The following is a 22,135-nucleotide window of genomic DNA, read 5'->3' as shown; positions in this document are numbered from 1 at the left end:
CTGTGTTGTGATTAATTAATCCAAACATATTTTTAATGATCTGTGGCTTTGGAAAAGAATGAATTTTATGCATGGAAAAAGTTGTGTATGGTATATCAAGACATTGCTCAACTTTTCAAGCAAAAACAATTTTTCCAAACTGGCAAGTTTATCACATATCAAACGATGCAGTGCATCTACTGTTGCGAAAGTGGATAAATCAGATGCAACTCCTGAAACAAATAGTAGTCAGTCAAGTTTGTTAGAAAGATTTCGTAGCGAAAAAGAAAATCCTGCTGAGCATGGGAATGAAGATTTAAATTTGATGTACACCATCCCTAAAGAACATTATCAACGCATCGTAAACAGTGACTTTAATACAAAAGCTTTTCCACTCAAGTATCAACATCTTGCTAAGGTGTTTAATGAGGCTTGTGTCATGGTAAGAAAACCTGGTCTAGAGGTTGTAAATTATTTAAAAAACACAGATAAAAATGCTGCAATTAATCGATATTTATTGTATGGAAAGACTGGGTGTGGTAAAAGTACAACATTGCAATATGCTGTTCATTATTGTATGAACAGAAATTGGTTGATTTTGCCAAACAACCACATATGGGAGTGGATACATTATCGCAACCGATATAAAGAGCATCGGAAACAAGAAATTCTGAAATCACAATATCATGCTGGGAGAGTTGATCAACCTGAAAAATCAGTTCGATGGTTGGAAATATTTCGGTTGATGAATCACTCTCATTTAGATAAACTTCATACAACCAAGAAATACATTTGGTCAAAACATGAATTCACAGATGAAGGAGCGTCATTTGGCAGTTTGGTTGATCATGGTATTGCTCGTCCTCGCAGTGCTCCTGATGTTGTTGGTTGTATTATGAAAGAAGTTCGTGAACAAGATCACACAACAATGCCTCCAACGTTAGTCTCTGTTGATTGCATAAATGCCCTCTTTGGTATTACAACATTAAAAATAGAGCATGGTGTTTATTTGCACCCTCATGAGCTTTCCTTTTTTCATAATTTGAAGAAACTTGTGACAAACACTTGGAAAAATGGTGCTGTAGTTGCTGCTTTAGATTCTCAAGGAATGCCTCACCACACAAAAAGAGTTAAAAAAATTACTAATGAACATCCATATGATTTATTAGGACATGAAGGATTCGATTGGTTAGATCCTCATATACCTATAGACATTCCAAATTATACTGACCATGAAGTCTTGGCACTTTTGGCTTATTACAAAGATCGGAAGTGGCTCACAGGAAGGAGTTTAACCCCACAAGCAGAAGCAGAGATTATGCAATTATGTGGAAATAATCCAAAGGATTTGATAGATTTTTGCGGAGGATTATACTAAAAATATGGTTTATCAAGGTTTGGTTTTCTTTGGGCCCTTGGCTAGTAGTGTGTATTCTGAATGGAATTAGTCAGCTTTCAAAAGTATTCCTATTGGCTGATCTCTGTGTTTGCTAAGTTGCATACTGTTAAGATTATTCCTTCATCTACTGTGGAGGTGGAGTGTACCGACTACCGACCATAGTCTTGATATGACAAAAATGAATAAGACAAAATGAACATGTTGTTTTTTGCTATCTCAGCTTTGTCATAAATTGTGAGTTTTGTTGCAGAGTATGTGAAGTTCCACAATGCTTTAAAATGTCATGTAACTGACAATTCTGTATGCGGTGAAGCTTGTACTAATTTCATAATTAAACGAGGACAGTGACAGACACTTTATGTATTTCTATTTTATGTCATCAAAAAGTTACTTAATCATAAAGTGAATTTCAATCAACAGATGTTTAACAAGGAATTCCAGTTTGAATTTCTTGCCATTTGGTTTTTCTGCTGCTGAATTATTTTTGTTTGGCTACGTGAAGTCATCTCGGTGATGCCTCGATGGCCTGCTCTGATTTTTCAAGTTTGTCATACCGTATTGAGCTTGATTTGAAACAACTTGTTTAAGATTGCAAGAATAAAAAATATATCTTCTGTATCTCCTGATGTATATACTGTCTTCATTTACTGTATTTCATAAGCTGTAAGTATAAAGCATCTTTATACTGGTGCTAAATGATTTTAATCAAGTTGATCTTGGACGTATGTAATAATCTTCCTCAAATTAGATTACGGTTTATTTCTGAAGATACCCTCATTCGAAACCAAAATCAATGTCTTGGTAAACATGATCAAACAAACATGAGAATGTATTGTATTTATAATTATTTATCGATGTCTTACAATTTGGTAAATTGATATTTTTTGACCAACCACAGTTGCTTTCAGTGAAGGTTATCATGTATATATATGTACTGAAAATTGGCAAATTATAGTTAAATGTTTTGACTTGACCTTTTCTGCATTTGAGCTTGTTTATTGGCATTCCATCTATCAATATGATTTAACATCTCTTGTTCCATGTATTGCAAGGGTTTGATGCCAACAAATCGATACTGACAGTGTATTATGCTGAAAAACTAATCTTGGAAGACTACCACAATAATATGTCAATAAGTAGTCACTTTTTTTAAGCAAGGCTTACTGATGATGAACCTAGATGAGAAATGTAGAAACTAGTTTAAGTCTATTCTTAACTTTGTGTGTTTTTTTTTTACTTTTTATACTTGACTAATAATCAAGAATAATTAACTGTTTTTCCGTTGCATCGTCAGAAAATTTAATGAAAAGGCTTTATAGTCATTAGTCAATAGTCATAACATTGCTCGTTTTGATATCAATTAGTTGGTTGCATGTGAACAATGACAAAGGTTGTATCTTCTAAGTTTGGTGAAACCAGTGATGGGTGCACTGTGAATATATTTAAATTATCTTCAAACAACATTGAAGTGGGTGTCATTAATTATGGAGCTACAATCGTTTTTCTGGAAGTTCCTGATAAAACTGGAAAAATGGATGATATTATAACTGGATTTGACACATTATCTGGTAAATTAAAGTTTTGTGAATATTGTATTCTTTTCTGTAAAGGGATAAAAGATTGGTAATGACAAAATATTTTTTGAATTATGCATTACCTAATTAGTTGAATGTACGGTATCTTGAAAATATACAAAGTGGTAGGCTATAATTGCACATTAAAAAATCGTGTTTGTTTCAACATTTATACATGCACTTTTTTTTCTAGAATACATGGACAAACGTACTTTCTTTGGAAGTACTGTAGGAAGAGTGGCCAATCGTGTTGGGAATGGAAAATTTTCTATTGATGGGAATGAGTATGCTTTACCAATTAATAATGGTCCAAACTGCCTACATGGAGGAATGAACGGTTTTGATAAGGTACCACCAGTATTTTTATGGCATTTTATATTACTGGTAGTTAGCTCAAGATATAGTGTGGGAAGCACTGGACCTCTCTCGGTCTCTCTCCAGTCTCCAATGGTTGGGAAGGTGATATCACCTTAGATCTGTCACTGAGGAGCAATTATTTTCTGGCCTCAGTTTTTTAGTATTATAGTTAGTAAATTTCTTGTCAGAAAACATCCAGTCTGAATTAATAACTTTCTCAAATTCCAGAAAGCTTACTATTGCTTCACAAAGTGTCTTGTGATAAATGTGGATTATATACACAGGCGTCGAAATTGAGTGGGCCGGGTGGGCGCCGCCCACCCGGCCGTGAAACGAGGGTGGGCAAAATATGTTTCGCCCACCCTGTTTTCATGCGGAATGGCCCGTTTCGGCTAATCCGATTCGGCGAGAACCTTTTACGGCGAGTGCCCTATTCGGCGAGTTTTTGAAATTTTATTTTTGAAAGGGAATTATCGGGTACCGTAGCCTAACTGTTTTCACATCGTTTTAACGTCGCTGAACGTGCAGAAAGGAATAAAAGTAAACTGTTTGAACTATTAAATTAAAATTCGTCATGTCAGTTCAGTTATTTTTATTTCTGACCATCATATCAAAAACAATACACGTCAACATGGCAAAGGTAGAAGCGACAAAACGCGAACGCTAAAACGTGCTTGAATTCGTCATGTCCGTTCAGTTGTTTTTAAGGTAGAAGCGACAAAACACGAACGTTAAAACGTGCTTGTGACCGAAGTAAGTTATTGAGTTGAAAGAAATTTGGCAAGGTCGCAACACCTTCAGAAAAATTTAAGATGTGAAGGGAAAATAAACAAAAGAAAATCTTACAAAAAAAATCATGTTTATATCTATAAGTTAGTACTTTTGAATAGTTAAAATGATTAGTTTGAATCAACAAATGTGTGGCCTACAGCTTGGATTGAAAGGAAATTATCGGGTACCGTCGCCTAGTTATCCCTACCAGCAACAATTTGTTCCAAGAACCCAGTTAGCCTAACAGTTTATTTTTACATTGTAGTAACAGAATGAAAAGGCTAACCAAATGTGTGGCCTATCGTTTTAACGTCGCTAAACGTTGAAATCGTGTAGAAAAGAGAACTTTGATGACTAGGATACGTTGCAAGCCTTAAAGCAGCCAGCGGCCATGGCCGCTAAGTAGTGCTTGAATGACCGCCTGTGCTACCTCCTCCGTCGGCCAAGTTTGGCCGCCGGTTTCTTCTAGCCAATTATTTAATTTCGCAATAGAATGATTTGTGAAGGTTGGTGTACACCAAGGATCAGTTTTGTCACCTCTGATATTTGCTATTGTGGTTGACGTTGTAACTGAAGGAGTGAGGGAGGGCTTATTGAGTGAAATTTTGTATGCAGACGACCTGGTCTTGACAAGTAATAGTATGGAGGGGCTGGAGAGAAAGTTTGAGAAATGGAAAGAAGCATTTGAAACCAAGGGTATGAAGGTGAATCTTGAAAAAACGAAAGTGATGGTGAGTGGAGCAGAAGGAACAGTTGTTGAGAGCAAAGTAGATCCCTGTGGAATATGTGGCAAGAGAGTGATGAGAAGTTCAATGCAATGCAAGGAATGTGGAAAGTGGGTACATGCAAGATGTGCTAATGTCAAGAGAGCCGCAACAAGATTGGCGAAGTGTTTTGTTTGTGGGAAATGCAGTAAAGGAAGGAATGAAGTGGAAGGCCATGATGATGAGTTCTGCCATGGCATCGAAATAGTGACAGACTTCTGTTATCTGGGTGATCGGATAAATGGAAGTGGTGGATGTGAAGCAGCGGTGACAACAAGGGCAAGATTGGGCTGGGCAAAGTTCAGGGAATGTGGGGAAATGTTGTATGGCAGAAAATTTTCACTAAGGATGAAAGGAAAAGTATATCGGAGCTGTGTGCGGCCTGCAATGCTATATGGTAGCGAGACATGGGTATTGAGAGAGAGTGAACTGGCAATCCTGAGAAGAACGGAAAGGTCAATGGTGAGAGCAATGTGTGGGGTGAAAACGAGAAAGGAAAAAAGGACTGAAGAATTGTTGGATATGCTTGAGATGAGAGAGACCATAGACCAAATGGCAAGGGCAAATGGAGTAAGATGGTATGGACATGTGATAAGGAGGGAGGAAGGAAGTTTTCTTAGAAAGGCACTAGATCTAAAGGTGGATGGGAAGAGGAAACGCGGTCGTCCAAGAAGAACGTGGAAACAACAAGTGAAGGATGAATTTAAAAAAGTCGGACTGAAGGAGGAAGATGCAAGGGACAGGGTGAAATGGAGAAAAGGGATTAAAACAATTGCTGCGCGGAAACAATCGGCCACCCCCACTAGTGGGGAACAAACCGACGATGGATTATGATGATGAATGATCGTGGATTAAATGTCAAAAATATGTAGTATCAAAGAGTGACGCAGAATTAGGTCAGCGCATCATAGTCACTACTGTTGTATTGAATATATCCAGCTGCGATCACCAGCGCTGTAAGTCTTGTTTGCAATTCCCGATGTTTATTTTAACGAAGTGTTAATCCGAAGTGCTAATTTACATCGGCTGGCAATATTGTCGCTTTTATATCGATTCAATGTTGTCGGACATTGAATCGTTGTTAAAAAGGAGAACTGGGTTAGTTGGCATCCGTGGGTAAAACACGTGTCTGCATAGTTGAGAACGCTGTGGGTTAGTGACTTCACACCCTCAATGGTGACATCATAATGGAATCAATGGTCAGGTTTTATGAAAGGCGGTATGCAGTTGAAACAATTTACTGAGCTGCGAGCAGTGAAAACAATTTAGGGTCGTTAGATGGTCCCGCAATACCGGATTACAATCCTGATAAAGCATTTAATGCGTGGTACAACGATTCTATTGCAGGACGTCGCCCAGACTTCAACAACGCTAAGTGATTATTTTAACATTGTTGCAAGTTTAATGCTATTTACTTGTGCTATCGTTATTGTATTTTGGCCTCCAAGCACGCAGATTTGGCCGCCGAGAAGGAGCTCTCGGTAGGCCACGATGGCTGCCAGAAAAAAACACGAGTTTTAAGGCCTGCGTTGAAACTGAGAAACATTCACAGAAACCCTTCGATACGTTGCATTTTTAAGATAATGTATTCAGACGTTGAATCAATGTACAAATGAACTGTTAGGCTAAATGGGTTCTTGGAACAAATCCAAGGGCTTCTGTGAATGTTTCCCAGTTTCAACGTATCCTAGTCAGCAAAGTTCTCTTTTCTATACGATTTCAACGTTTAGCGACGTTAAAACGATGTAAAAACGGCAATTTCTGCTGGTCGGGATAACTAGGCTACGGTACCCGATAATTTCCTTTCAATCCAAGCTGTAGGCCATCCATTTGTTGATCCAAACTAATCATTTTAACTATTCAAAAGTACTAACTTATAGACATTAAACATGATTTTTTTGTAACATTTTTTTTTTTTTATTTTCCCTTCATTTCTTAAATTTTTCTGAAGGTGTTGCGACTGTGCCAAATTTCTTTCAACTCAATAACTTACTTCGGTCACAAGCACGTTTTAACGTTCGCGTTTTGTCGCTTCTACCTTTTTCTACAACTTTGCTATGTTGACGTGAATTGTTTTTGATATCATGATTAAAAATAAAAACGACTGAACTGACATGACGAATTCAAGCACGTTTTAACGTTCGCGTTTTGTCGCTTCTACCTTTGCTATGCTGACGTGTATTGTTTTTCATATGATGGTTAGAAATAAAAACAACTCAACTGAACTGACATAACGAATTTTAATTTAATAGTTCAAACATTTTATTTTTATTCCTTTCTGCACGATTTCAACGTTTAACGATGTAAAAACGGCAATTATAATTAGGCTACGGTACCCGATAATTCCCTTTCAAAAATAAAATTTCAAAAACTCGCCGAATAGGACACTCGCCGAAAAAGGCTCTCGCCGAATAGGGAACTCGCCGAATCGGACTCGCCGAATAGTAGCAGACCCGTTTTCATGATACGTATGAAGTGTTTGTTACAATTATTTTCGTTTTTTTACCGCACTCCTCTCTTCTAAAAGAACATGTCGTACGTTTCCTCTATTTACATATTGAATATTGTCGCGGTTAGAAACAAAAATCAGCATCCGCAAACTATTTTCAGTACTCACTGCATTGTTGTTGCTACGGCAACTGTCACACGCTGGCAATTCCTAGTGAGAGAAAGCCACGTTTAATCTTTTCTCGGAATGGTCTCACTTTCGTTACGTCACAATCAAACTTCAGTTCCGGGTCAGCGTAAGGGAATATGAATATGACATCATAATGAACATGACAATAAAACAACCGATACAAACTAAACCGTACTGAAACAATCGCTTTTTACAAATCTTTACTCACAAACTTGTTACTGGGTATAAATTGGGGCACCGCGCGATGTTGTCATTTCATTATTGAAAAGTTAAACATGAAGCAAAGTCAAACATCTATTCGCGCATTCTTAAAACTAGCTTCCAAAAGACGTCGAGATGATAACGCTGAAGAAGCCACGTCCAGCACGAATGAACGTAGAGATGACATTGATAAAGAAAACAGTGCTTCGAGGATGGACAGTGGTGAAATCAATGTTTGCAGATTGATTTACTTTCAGTTCCACGGGTCCGTCGCACTACTACTGAAGAAGAAACTGAGAATTTCTACGTGAATCTGTTCAAAAGTGTTTTTAAAACCGCAGCAAGCTCTCTTCGTCGTTTATCAGTCACGTCCGCTGCAGGTTTCGAATGCATTGCGACGCCTTCTGGAAGATCCAGACGTGACCTGGAATATGGCAGACGTTGTGTGAGAGCGCCAGCTTCTATTTGCTCAATGCAAAAGACTTGACCGACCAATCTCAGTGCAAGAAGTTTGTGAACAAATCCGCGAAAATTCTGCTTTAGCCGACATGTCTCCAAATGTCATCTCAGCATTGAAAACTTACATTGTTTTACCAAGTTCTGCGTGCGAAGCGGAGCGTTCTGCGCAGATTGAAAACATATCTGCGTTTCACACAAACGCAGCAGCGCTTGAATGACCTGGCAATTTTGAACACCTATCGTGAACATGCTGAAGCACTTGATCTCGCCGAAACAGTTAATGAGTTAGTTTCTCGAACCCAGTCGCGTCGCAAAAAGTTTGGATGGACTACATTTGTTTAGTTTAGCAGCGCTCATAAGATCGCAAGGCGCAAGAAAGCAAACATCAAACCTATTAAAGCTTAATTGCTGCAGCGACGCTAAACGCAGTCTTTGTGAGAAAGACTGGCTAAATTGCGAATTGCGAACATACACATTCAATGACATCTGTTTGAAAACTCTCGCCCACCCAGAATTCCTCTCTTGTAAGATAAAATCGACGCCTATGAATCATATATAAGAAGCAAAAGAGAAAAGACTTTTCATCATTTTAAAGCTTACTAAGTAAAAGCCTTATTAATATTTTGTTTTTTAATTTTTAGAAAATCTGGGAAGGAGAAATAGAAGGAGAATCTGTTGTTTTCAGGTTAGAAGTGTTTTACTTTTTAGTCTTCACCATTTGTCAGCGTGCTGAGAAAATTGAAGGAAATATATGACATACAAATTTTCTTCTGTGTCTTATATTTGCAATGAGGTGCTTACATACAAGTTCTAAATAATTGAGCGTGATCATATTACCAGAGCGGTGATAGGGTATAACAAAGTTTGTTGCATTCAAGATTTCATCGTTTTTGGTTTATATTATAATTTAAAATCCCGGTATTGCAAAATATTTTTGATACTGAACATCGATTCAACTCCTTGCAGGCATTTAATTATATATTCAATTTATTTTTAAGTATGATGTTTTAATTTATTTTTATTTGTGTGTTTTTTGCCTTACGGTATCTTTTAATTTTAGTAATTTTTAATTTGTATGCAAGTATCCACGTCCAGTTTAAAATTATGCATTGTGAAAGTTACACAGCAAGTTGAAACTGTGATATGTTTTATTTGGGTCTGCTACTATTCGGCGAGTCCGATTCGACTAGTCCGATTCGACTAGTCCGATTCGGCGAGTGCCCTATTCGGCGAGTTTTTGAAATTTTTGAAAGGAAATTATCGGGTACCATAGCCTAATTATAATTGCCGTTTTTACATCGTTTTAACGTCGCTAAACGTTGAAATCGTGCAGAAAGGAATAAAAATAAAATGTTTGAACTATTAAATTAAAATTCGTCATGTCAGTTCAGTTGTTTTTATTTCTGACCATCATATGAAAAACAATACACGTCAACATAGCAAAGGTAGAAGCGACAAAACGCGAACGTTAAAACGTGCTTGTGACCGAAGTAAGTTATTGAGTTGAAAGAAATTTAGCACGGTCGCAACACTTTCAGAAAAATTTAAGATATGAAGGGAAAATAAAACACAGAAAATGTTACAAAAAAAAAAAAATAGATCATGTTTATGTCTATAAGTTAGTACTTTTGAATAGTTAAAATGATTAGTTTGGACCAACAAATGTGTGGCCTACAGCTTGGATTGAAAGGAAATTATCGGGTACCGTAGCCTAGTTATCCCGACCAGCAAAAGTTTGTTCCAAGAACACAGTTCATTTTTACATTGTAGTAACAGAATGAAAAGGCTAAACAAATGTGTGGCCTATCGTGTTAACGTCGCTAAACGTTGAAATCGTGTAGAAAAGGGAGCTTTTGCTGACTAGGATACTTTGAAACTGAGAAACATTCACAGAAGCCCTACGATTTGTTCCAAGAACCCATTTAGCATAACATTTCATTTGTACATTGATTCAACGTCTGAATACATTATCTTAAAAATACAACGTATCGTAGGGCTTCTGTGAATGTTTCTCAGTTTCAACGTATCCTAGTCAGCAAAAGCACCCTTTTCTACACGATTTCAACGTTTAGCGACGTTAAAACGATAGGCCACACATTTGGTTAGCCTTTTCATTCTGTTACTACAATGTAAAAATGAACTGTTAGGCTAACTGGGTTCTTGGAACAAATTTCTGCTGGTCGGGATAACTAGGCTACGGTAGCCTACCCGATAATTTCCTTTCAATCTAAGCTGTAGGAGTGTAGGTCACACATTTGTTGATCCAAACTAATCATTTTAACCATAGGCGCCTAAGCCGTGGGGGCCAGGCCCCTACGCATATTTCCGCGTGGGAGCAACTTTTTATGCGGCATTGATACATAAAACAATAGATGAACTAGCGATCGGCAGCAGAAAAACATTTTTAAATGCAAACCGCAACAGCTTCGCAGTAAATAATCACTAGAACGAGTAGCGATGCTGCAATCCCACCCGACAAAAAAAATCTGTCAGTTTTACGTTGATTTAACGTCTGCAGACGTTGAATCAATGTAAAAATGACTGATTTTGCTGCTTGTGACATAGCAAAAATCTACCATTTTGCGTCGATTCAATGTCATCAGATGTTGAATGCACCCAAAAACAACATAATTTGCTACGTTGACGCAGCGTGCGTTTAACTTAATGCGCTTGCAAACTGCCTCGCTGTCGCTTTCGAAAGTCGAAACCTCTGCAGAGAATTGTCGCGGCAGTGAATCGGTTGCTGTGAAAATGAACTTGAAGTCTCGGCCCGAGGTTACCACTAACCAACGTAACAAGGGCTGGTACAAACCGCACTGCCCACAGTCGCACAAGCGGCATAATCAACACAACAACGGACTCGCGCAAACTGCATGGCGCACACACGTCCGTTGCCATAGAAACCCGATCAAAGGCGGGGAATATGCGCATCTTTTGTTTCATCTGCAACACGAAAACGGGTGTATTACAGCGAATTGAAAGCTGGTCAGTGGTCAGCCATAAGTTACGATATTGTAGTGAAAAGGGAGCAATGTCAAGTCGAAAACTTAATCAAACGTCTCACTGTAACTATTTTTCAAGGGCTGTTTACGGATGTCAGCAACTTTTAAATTTATTAAAGGTGACGTGCTGTTGAATTGATGTAAACATGAATGATTTTGCTTTCAACAGGTATACAGTATTTTCAAGCATATGATCAAGTTAGTATTTTCATTCCATTTACAGTATACCTTTTAGTAAACCTTTTCGTCTCTTGTTGCATGCTAATAAATCTAGTTCGTTGCTAAACTTTATGTTGCGCTTAGCTTAAAGAGTCGCAGTCCATCAACCGCTAGCCAACGCAGACGCATAGCATGTGTTTTGGTCGAGCTTTGTTTATAATAATTAACGGTAGGTCGAACGTAGCGATAACTCCGAGTGTGGCAATAAAAGCAGTCCTAGTGTGACGACATAATTACGTCATCCATCTGCGTGACATTTCGCTGAATTTACGTTGCTGCTGATGAAACACGCTTTCGCCCCCACGGCCAAAAAAATAGTTAGGCGCCTATGATTTTAACTATTCAAAAGTACTAACTTATAGACATTAACATTATTTTTGTTGTAACATTTTCTTTATTTTATTTTTCCTTCATATCTTAAATTTTTCTGAAGGTGATGCAACCTTGCCAAATTTCTTTCAACTCAATAACTTACTTCGGTCACAAGCACGTTTTAATGTTCGCGTTTTGTCGCTTCTACCTTTTTCTACAGCTTTGCTGTGTTGACGTGAATTGTTTTTGATATCATGATCAGAAATAAAAACAACTGAACTGACATGACGAATTCAAGCACGTTTTAACGTTTGCGTTTTGTCGCTTCTACCTCTGCTATGTTGACGTGTATTGTTTTTGATATGATGGTCAAAAATAAAAATAACTGAACTGACATGACGAATTCAAGCACGTTTTAACGTTCGCGTTTTGTCGCTTCTACCTTTGCTATGTTGACGTGTATTGTTTTTGATATGATGGTCAAAAATAAAAATAACTCGTCGTCCGTCGTCGTCTGAGCTTCTGGGGCCGAGGGTCTATCCTTTTACCACCCCAGATTCACGATGTTTCCGGACTACACTGGAAGGCTGCTAGAGAGCAGCCAGTCTTTAGTTTCATCATTCATGACGCGCAGACCTTCCACTCCGTTAGGTGGCTTGAAGATGGTACAGTCATTGATGATGTGGTCTGCGGTCTGTTCCTCGGCACCACATTCACAGGAGGAGGAAGAAGCCATTCCCCATTGGTGCATGGTTGAGCGGAAAAGCCCGACGCCCGTACGGAGACGGTTGAGGCGCACCCATGCCTGTCTCTGTAGTGTCAGGCCGATGGGGCGTGTGTCGGCGTCGGGGATGAATGAATGGAGTCTGGTGGTGCTTGACCTCCATTCAGAATGCCATTTATGGTCCGCCCAAGTAGCCGCAGAGATGTCTTGTTCGTCAGCTTCGTTGATCAGAAGTCGAGCGGCTGGCACGAATGGGTGTCTTGATTTCAGTCGGCGGGGGTGCCCGTTTGGGAAGGCAGAGATCTTGTGGTGGAGAAGATGATTAGGCTCCAGTGCCCGTCGACCGAGGGACAGAGTGGCTTCTTCGCGACGAAGCTCAGCAGGTTGGATGCCAGCGAGAATGGGGAGATTGTCCAATGGTGTGGGACGCAGGCATCCGGTCACTGTGCGCAGGGCGCTGTTTATGGCAGTGTCGATGTTGTGGCAGTGAGCACTGCGGCACCAGACAGGTGCACAGTACTCTGCTGAAGAGTAGACAAGGGCTAAGGCTGCTATTCGCAAAGTGTCAGCCCTCGCCCCCCAGCTAGAGCCTGCCAGGCGCTTCAGTAATCAGTAATGCAGCGCGAGATGTCAGTTTCTTGCGCAGTGACACCAAATGGTGGCGGTATGTGAGCGATCTGTCTAATGTCACCCCAAGATACCTTGGCTCGGGGCAGAAGGACAGAGGTTTTCCGTTGTTGTGGACATGTAGCTCACGATCAGCTTCCCGATTGTGTAGGTGGAAAGCTGCCGCCACAGTTTTGGTTTCGCTGAGTTTCAGTCGCCAGTTCTGGAGATAAGCTGAGATGGTTTGCATGTCCTGGCTCAAGGTGTCTTCTAGATTTTCCCACGACTTTGTGGAGTGGAGAATTGCCAGATCGTCCGCATAAGCGTATTTTGCGGAGACCGTGGTTGGCAGGTCGTGGGTGTAGATGTTGAAAAGAAGTGGAGCCAGGACCGATCCCTGTGGGACGCCGTGTTTCAGGCGTCTCAGTCTGCTTCGCCGTGGGTTGCCGGTGGTGAGGGTGAAGCTTCGATTCCTGACAAGTTCCATGATCATATGGACCATATGTCGGTCAGGAAGCAGGCGAAGCAGCTTGTAAGTAAGGCCGCGATGCCATACAGTATCGTAGGCAGCTGTGAGATCTAGAAAGACAGCGCCGGCCTTCTTTTTTGCCTCAAAGCAGTCCTCGATGTCCTGGGTCAACAGTGTGACCTGATCTACAGTGGATTTTCCGCGCCGAAACCCAGCTTGCTCTTTTGGAAGGAGCGGGTCGATGATTGGGTTGACGCGGGCATAGATCAGTCTTTCGAGGATCTTGAAAGGAACACAGAGGAGGGATATCGGACGATAGCTCTTTGGGTCCTCTGGTGGCTTGTGAGGCTTAGGGATCGCAACTACTAAAGCTCTTCTCCAGATTTTTGGGATTGTGAGGTGGTGCAGGCAGGAAGAGAGGAATCTACGTAACCAGGACTTTAGGGCATGGCCAGCATGGAGCACAAGCTCAGGGCAGATCTTATCGGGCCCAGGAGACTTGTGTGGTTTCACTAGGCGGAGGGCGGTGGCGAATTCCTCTGGAGTGAAGTCTCCAGAGATTGTTTCTTCTGGTGGTGTTTCCACTCGCCATAGGGCAGATACTTCCTTGGCAACAAGGCAGGATGCCTTGCGGTCCTTTGTCTTGTACACCCCGTTCTGCACTAGCTGGGAAGCGATGGCATTAGCAGAAACGGGGCACTGACGAGGGGAGTTTGCTGAGCGCCCAGTGAGGTTGTTGATGATGCTCCATGCTTTGCGGCTTGAGTGTGAGAAGTCGATGGTTTGGACAGCTTCGTTCCACCGCTCAAGCTTCTTTGTGTCCAGCCGCTCAAGTAGTCTGGTGGCGGCGGTGTTAGAAGCAGCACCACTTGTGGCGGCTAGGTATGAGCGGTAGAGAGCTTCACACTCAGAGTCCCAGCATGGTTTATAGCTGGTTCGATGGCCACGTGGTATTGTGGCCTTTGCCGCAGTTATTATGGCATTGCAGAAGTCCTGGTATGCCTCGTCTGCGTTGCATGTTTCAGTCGGTGGTAACTTTGCAGCAGACTCATTGGTCAGGAGGCTGTATTGATTCCAATCGGCTTTTTTGAAGTTCCATCGCTTCACCGGTGAACTCGGGACAGGAGCCACAAGTTTTGGGGCGATGATGAGGGACGGCCGGTGTTGGGACCGCGGGAACTTCTCAAGCACACGTCTGTCTGGAAGAGAGCTGTCGACACTCGCGAAGGCCAAGTCAGGGTTTGTCCCTGTTCCCCAGCGGCCGGAGTGAAAACTGGCTGGTTCCTTTGGATTGAATAGGAGGGCAAGATGGTTTGTAGAGGCCCAGTCAGCCAGCAATTCTCCGTCGCTGCTTGTGTTGTTGTAGCCCCAGTCGATGTGCTGGCAGTTGAAGTCGCCAGCGTAGAGACTGGGGGAGGGGAACGTTGGAAGGGATGATGGCAACATTCGCGAGGGTGGGGGCTTGTAGATGTTGACGATGTTGTAGTCTGAGATACATATGCACACCCACTCAATCTCGGCATCAGTTGGAGATTGGTCGACAAGCGTCCACTTAAGGCTCTCATGCACAAACGTGGCAATGCCGTGCTTCCTGCTTAAGGTAGACCCGGCTAGCGTGTAGTTGGGAATGGCTAGCCTATCTGCAGAAGTGCAGTGGGTCTCCTGGAGGAGGATGACGAGTGCCCGGTTGGTATGGGCAAGCTGCTCCACAACTTTGGTCTTGCTTGTTGTGTAGCCTTCTATGTTGAGCTGCAGAATGGTGGGGCGTCTGAACTTATCAGTTGCCCCTTGCAGCTGTGCCGTCCGGGTGGAGGCTCTTTGTTGACAAATTTCGTTTCTCATCTGGTTGAAAGCAGATGGTACTCACAGGATGGGGCACGAGGAGCCATTTGTCGTCCATCCCAAAAATAACTGAACTGACATGACGAATTTTAATTTAATAGTTCAAACATTTTATTTTTATTTCTTTCTGCACGATTTCAACGTTTAGCGACGTTAAAACGATGTAAAAACGGCAATTGCAATTAGGCTTTGGTACCCGATAATTTCCTTTTAAAAATTTCAAAAACTCGCCGAAAAAGGCTCTCGCCGAATCGGACTAGTCGAATCGGACTCGCCGAAACGGGCCATTCCGGTTTTATTTATGTACTCTTTAAATTCGTCAAAACTAAGTTTCCATTGTGACAAAAATTTCAGGTTGACAAGTCCTGATGGGGAGGAGGGCTTCCCAGGAGAAGTCACTGCTGTTGTTTCGTACACTGTAGTAGAGAATGAATTGGTTATTAAATATCAAGCTACTTCTACCAAACCTACACCTATCAATCTATCTAACCATGCTTTTTTCAACTTGTCTGGTCATGTGAGTTCCATCAACACATTTTTTTAATTCCATTTGTCGTGGTTCTTGTAACTTATCCTGTTTTACAAAATCGTTAAATAATAATTTTGGTTGTTTAGACATCAGTTTTGGTTGTTTAGACATCAGTTTTGTGTTTCTAGATCTTTAGCTTAGAAGTCATTCATATTATAACGGTTTTTATACAATGATTTATTATAAATACAAGATGACAAATTAGTTGTATTGTTGTTGCTGCAGGACAGCTGGGATGCGGATCTTTCAAACCATGAAATTATCATCCCTGCAGATACATACCTTCCAGCTGATGACAACTGCTTTGTAACCGGTGAGGTCTCCATGCAGAATCACTGACCTAATACTTGGTTTTGGAATTGCTATTTACGAGGTCGGGCTAAAAAGAAAGGAGGCTGGTGAATTTTAAAGTTTATTAAAACCCATAGCAAGTGAAGTTCACTTTGAATATGAAGTACAACTCATAGGCGCCGACTTTGCAAAAAACCTTGGGGGGCGAGATAGGTGATGACGTCATAACCATAACGCTATTTTACTCAATTAAAATAGTCTTTGATTAAGCTTAATGTCTTGTTTATATTGACACATAGGTCGCAAACCGAATTTATTAGAACCGCTGCTTGAAACGATTAGTTTTACGCATGCAGTAGGCCTACGCCTAGTAAAATTTTTGATATTGTTAGCTCATAATTGGAACAGTTGGAAAACAAGCCGATCCATTTCCTTTTCGTAACGATCAAAGCACTGAAGTTATCGAAATAAAACGCAAAAAATCATGATCTCAAGCAGAGTGGAAACCCGCTATCAGTTTTAGGCTATTAGCTTCGTTTTGCTAATTACTTACCTTCAAAACGTTAACAACAGCAAAGTGTTTTCTCTTCTGTTTTTTATCGAAAGTCTTTATAGTCTTTTATCGAGTACCGTGTATACTCGAGTATAGGTCGAGATGTTCGCAAGTGATTATCACCTCAAAAAGACAGGTTCAACTTATACACGGGCATAGACTGCTGCGGAAAAATCATTGCCGACGTAGATTACGGAGTGTGTAATGGCGTCGGCCGGACTAAAAGTTTTGAATACGTTTATTTGCAGTGATTCAAATTTAATAATTTTTTGTCAATTTTAAACTTTATGCACTTGTTGAGCAATATGCAAAGCTTACGAGACAAAACAGCAGAAAGAGCTGTTTTAAGAGATCATTTTTTTTATTTTTGCGTGTAGGATATAATCGTTCTTATTACGTAACATTCCATGATCGTTGAAGTCGATGTCAAACCTTAGCGGCCGCATAAAACAATGATGTCAGGTTGGCTAGGTGATAATAGCGGTAAGAGACGTCGTTAATGCAGGCAATATCTGCCAGACTGCCACCTTTTCTTTTATCGGTTTTCGATTTAATTCTCACACATTGCAAACAAAACAATGCGTTCTGTTGAATTGATCTCACAGCGGGAAGACCTCGTTGAATATAGCGCGTCTAAGTTAGCTGGTTTACCTACAGCGTAAGTTACTCTACCATCTACGTTTAAATTTCCATACCGTATGAGACAGCCATGCGATCAACTGCTGTTTTGCGGGCAAGAGCAACGTAGGCTATTTTTCGCTTTCGGCATTAAGTCCGTTTAAATGATCTAAATCTCTTTCGCGAAGTGTTTTATCTTTGAAACACCACTTGTAATAACCATTTTTGTTGCCCCTCAACCATAAATTTACGGGGAGCGCCGCCCCCCGGCCCCCCCGGAAGTCGGCGCGGATGGTACAACTCTAATGTGACCTCTAACGGTCACCTTCAAAATATTCGCCATCGGCTTCCACGCACTTTGTCATTCTTCTTGACCTGAAGCATTCTTCAAATTCCCCTTTTTCTATGGATTTGTGCCATCATGTTAGTTTTGATAACATCAACCCCTTCAAAGCGTGTTCCCTTGATTATCCCCTTCAATTTTGGAAACAGAAAAAAATCACAAGGAGCAAGGTCTGGAGAGTAAGGTGGATGGTGCAATGTGGTGATTTGCTTGGAGACCAAAAATTGCTTCACCATGAGGGATGTGTGAGCAGGTGCACTGTCATGGTGCAAAATCTAGGTTTGCACCATGACAATTCACTTCCTTCAAGTCCTTCAGACAAATTTTATTGATAATTCGACTTAGCATTTCTTTATAAAAGTGCTGATTATCCGTTTGTCCTTGTGGTACAAACGCATGGTGGGCTAAGCGTTAAGGCCTTCCTGATTTGGGATCATCATCCACATCCTCCATGCCCTCCACAAATCGCTTAAGTGCCATTCAAACACTCTTGCTCTCGACATGCAAGAATCACCATAAGCCTCACGCAGCATCTTCAAAGTCTCTGTTGCTGTTTTTCCAAGTTTAACACAAATTTTGATATTGGTTCTTTGTTCAGTTGTCATTTTGCAAAATTGAAAACAAAATCACTTTATTCAATAAAAAAGTTTAATGGAAATTGTTAACAGATACTTTACCACCTTCACTTAACTCTCCCTAAAAACAAACGCAACAATGTCATTGTGACAACACATCTGTCGAACACTCAACAGATGTTATGAAACTCTGTGAAAGCATTGATTCGAGTGAGACTTTTGTATTATGCAATCTGTGGCGTCAGTCTCGTTTCTTTTTAGCCACACCTCGTATTCAATAAAAAAATCTTTTTTGGCCAAAGCAGGGTTGGCATTGACATAGGGCCTAGGCCTTAAAATAAGGACACCCAGAAAATTAAATTTTCATACAAAGCAAACGTTTTTGAATAAATCTTAGCATTTATACGAGCCATGACATTCACATGTCTTGTTTTTTTGCCAGAAACAATTTATTCTAGCAACTCGTTGTTCGTAGAAAATACGGTGTGCATTTCACGACAGCTCAGGTCTAGGTTTATAGTTTCCTAAGTCCGTTTCTTTTCTTCGTCCACTGAGCAGAAAAATGAGAGAGGATGATGCTAACCAGCTTGTAGATAAATGGTAAGGAGTCGTCTCCAGTAAAGATCTTGATCCACTTGTCCTCATGTTTATCCCTGCGAAGCACATCATCTGAAATCTTCTTGAGCAGAGCATTAATAGTCGAGACCTCATCGAACAACTCATCCTTTATTGTCATTGGCAGATCAATTTGCTTTGCCAACCTCTTAAGTTTCTTGTACTCAATTGTTTGATCTCTTAGCAGAGTCCAGTTGATGTGCTTTGGATGCTTCTCCAATTGATACCACTTATATTGTAGATATATTCCAAAAACTGGAAGTTATGTATTGTAATTGTTGAAAATAAGACAAAAGAAGGACATTTTTAAGAAATAAGGACGATATGGTTATAAATACAGTACTGCTAACTGTTAATTGCTACTTGTCGTGTTAATTGCTAATTGCTACTTCTTCATGGCTGCACGATGAGGCATTGCCAATCTAAGCTACTACAAGTCAAACGAGAGAAGAAGAAGAACTGTTAATTTATGTCGAATATACTACCCTGTTTTTAGAAATATAGTTTTTTATACCAGTGTTTACAAAATACTGAATCATTTTTGTATCCTCTTTAATTCTGCGTAGTATAACAAGGTTGGTTAAAAGCGTTGGAATTAAACACTACAGACAGATATTTTTTCCTATTGATTTAAATAGCCTACAACAGGAGTTCTTCATCCCCGACACCAATAACCAGGGGTGTCCAATCTTTTACCCTGGCGGGCCAAATTTGCTAATGCTTAAGTGCCCGCAGGCAAACAATCTATGATAATCTTGTTTTGCTTGAAAACTGTTGCATTATATTGTAATACTGTGTCATTTAATATCATTTTTATACAACAAAGTAATACGCAGGTTTAAGTATTTTGTGATATAAGTGACATATCACGGATGTGATGAGTTAAGTTATTATAAGTTATCAGCTTTTCTATGATAAAGTAAAATATCCAGAAATTTTGTGAAATACAGCTGGAGCTAGGAGGTGAATCCGGCCACCCTCGGTAACGGGGACATCACCGGATTAAAACTGGACTGCTACCGTACTACAGCTGTATTGATGTGAAGGATGAAACTGACGTCTTGATTTTAATACCAGATCAAACTTGGTTCGAGGTTAGGAGTAGACAAGCATAAAATATTACGTATGCGAGAGTCGCTCAGTTTTGATCTCAAGCGGCTTTTGTTTAAGATCATAACCGAGAATATATTGGGCCGAACAAGCTCAACATTTCGTTTGCAAAAGGTTTTCATTTCTGGAATTTTTGTCCAGCTGTTAGTAAAAATGCACGAGGGAAAGATGTTGCTGTCGACATCAGCGTCGCAATGAAGCTCAATTAACTGCTAGTAAGCTGGAGTCTCATCAGGGTTCACGCTGAAAGAAGTGAATAGCAACAAGTCCTTCCAAAAGGACAATAATAGTTCATTTTGCAACTATAATGCAACAAAGGTTTTAAATTTTCTCGCCCACTTTTCTCTTGGCTGTGAGAAAATGTTGTCGTAATTTGTTCTGCTTTTTAAATGCAAGCTGAATTGGTATGATTTCTGTGTGTCTATGAGCCAAAAATAACACATTGTGAAACAGCAGGCGCGGGCCATACAAAAACGTATCGCGGGCCGGACTTTGGACATTCCTGCTATAAACCTTTTAACGGCATGTCTTATTGAGATACCCCTTAGCGATACGGAAAAAACTGTGCTCCATCTTATTGCAGAATTAAACACTATTACCATACTTTGTCAATTTTTTTTTTTGAGATTAAGTTTTCTCAATTGTGTGGAACGTGTTTTTTTTTAGGTGAAATCAAAACCGTAGATGGCACAGTGTTTGATCTTCGACACCCTGTTACGCTGACTGAGGAGATGCTAGCAAGGGCGCCCGGTCTTGGAATCGACCATAACTTTTGCCTTCAACAAACCAAGAAACGTCATCTTGCAGCCAGGTATGTCTGATGTAGCAATACTTGCCAATTGTTGTTTTACTTTGAGCGTCTTCGGCAATCGACAAGCTTCATATTATTGTACAAATATTTAACGCAATGTCAAGGCAAATCAAAAACAGTTAACTGAATTTTTAAATCCCAACGGTTTGGTTACTATTCTTTGTTGAATAAACAGAAATACTGCTTTGAGTAGTCGACTCTTTATTATTGTTTGATTTCTTATCAGTTCAGTTTATTTATTTTTATTAGCAAATAAACAAAAATATACCACACAAAACATTTGCACAACTTGGATGGCAGCGAAAGACCAAAGCTGCCACCCAAGCATTTAAAATTTAAACTGACAACATAAAAATGTTTGGAACATTAATTAAATACCGACAATAATAGTAAAATAACAAAACAAGGCAACATAAGACTATACAAAGATATAAGTAAATGATAGTTTTAGGAGTGATTGTTGATCAAATTCTTTAAAAAACATTTACTGTATATTGTATTTAAATTGGACTTTGTTGTACATTTATTTTGGATAAATAAAACTTATGTTGCCTTTTGCGCATTTTATTATATATATCTATTCTTGATACATAACGACTAACGAGTGTTACACATTATTGCACAATTACGTTTAAGGAAGATTTTCTGCTAAATTTTCACACTATTCAATGTTCATTGTTCATATAATGTAAAATATGTTTAAATGAATTTTTTGAATATTGTTTCGACCTGGGTTGGATTATGCTTATGATATCTTCATAATGTATCACAACGACAGAGTGAAACACTTGACCAGCGGCCGAACAATGACAGTTGAATCCACCCAACCGGGCGTTCAGCTTTATACCGGAAACTTTCTTGCTGGGGTGTCCGGAAAGAAAGGTGTCAGCTATTCGAAACACACTGCTTTTTGTCTTGAAAGTCAAAACTGGCCGAACGCGATCAATCATGTAAGTCTGATTTGATCGATGTTCGAATTAGCTCAATCATAATTAACACCATTTGAGCAAATGATTTTCAATGACTGTGACCTTGGAAAGCTTGAAGAATGTTTGTAATCTTTCATGTCGTTTGTTTAACGTGGTAACTTAAGGCTTATCAATGATTCTATCCAGCTACTGTTTGTTTTGTTTGCTTTTACTCTTAAGAGCCATTTCGTTGCAGAAAGAAACTTTTCCTGATTGTATTCTGTTCCCCGGTAACCAATACAATCACTCGACGTGGTGGAAGTTCGAAGCATAGTCCGCGCGCACATTCCGGTTGGCAATCATGCTAAACTTTTGTTAATCCTGCAATTTGTTTCATATCAACGCACGCAAATATTAATTTTTGGAGCGTACTGAAAAGTGTATTTAGAATGTGCTAGTCATATAT

The 22,135-nt window shown here is 40.0% G+C and overlaps 2 protein-coding genes across 2 annotated transcripts; both read left to right on the top strand.

The window, feature by feature from the left end:
- LOC145772739 (small ribosomal subunit protein mS29-like) lies at positions 1 to 2,677 on the top strand. The gene has a single exon (XM_082584618.1). The coding sequence runs from the start codon at positions 59 to 61 to the stop codon at positions 1,355 to 1,357; it is 1,299 nt and encodes a 432-aa protein (XP_082440744.1). The 5' UTR covers positions 1 to 58; the 3' UTR covers positions 1,358 to 2,677.
- LOC145772749 (galactose mutarotase-like) lies at positions 2,678 to 22,119 on the top strand. Its single transcript, XM_082584629.1, has 8 exons — positions 2,678 to 2,946; positions 3,146 to 3,300; positions 8,784 to 8,827; positions 15,671 to 15,833; positions 16,071 to 16,158; positions 20,617 to 20,761; positions 21,540 to 21,711; positions 21,926 to 22,119. The coding sequence occupies exons 1-8, from the start codon at positions 2,760 to 2,762 to the stop codon at positions 22,001 to 22,003; spliced, it is 1,032 nt and encodes a 343-aa protein (XP_082440755.1). The 5' UTR covers positions 2,678 to 2,759; the 3' UTR covers positions 22,004 to 22,119.
- The last annotated feature ends 16 nt before the right edge of the window (positions 22,120 to 22,135 follow it).

The sequence above is a fragment of the Aplidium turbinatum genome, chromosome 1 (genome assembly GCF_918807975.1).
Source record: "Aplidium turbinatum chromosome 1, kaAplTurb1.1, whole genome shotgun sequence".
NCBI lineage: Eukaryota > Metazoa > Chordata > Ascidiacea > Aplousobranchia > Polyclinidae > Aplidium > Aplidium turbinatum.
Note: the sequence above shows the minus strand (reverse complement) of the source record. Positions and strands in the feature narration are given on the sequence as shown.

Bases quoted from the DNA above. Each gene is read 5' to 3' on its own strand.
- LOC145772739 (XM_082584618.1), top strand. From the start codon at position 59: ATGAATTTTATGCATGGAAAAAGTTGTGTATGGTATATCAAGACATTG.
- LOC145772749 (XM_082584629.1), top strand. From the start codon at position 2,760: ATGACAAAGGTTGTATCTTCTAAGTTTGGTGAAACCAGTGATGGGTGC. The intron at 15,834-16,070 runs GTGAGTTCCATC...TTGTTGCTGCAG, and splicing joins TTTTCAACTTGTCTGGTCAT to GACAGCTGGGATGCGGATCT. The intron at 16,159-20,616 runs GTGAGGTCTCCA...GTTTTTTTTTAG, and splicing joins TGACAACTGCTTTGTAACCG to GTGAAATCAAAACCGTAGAT.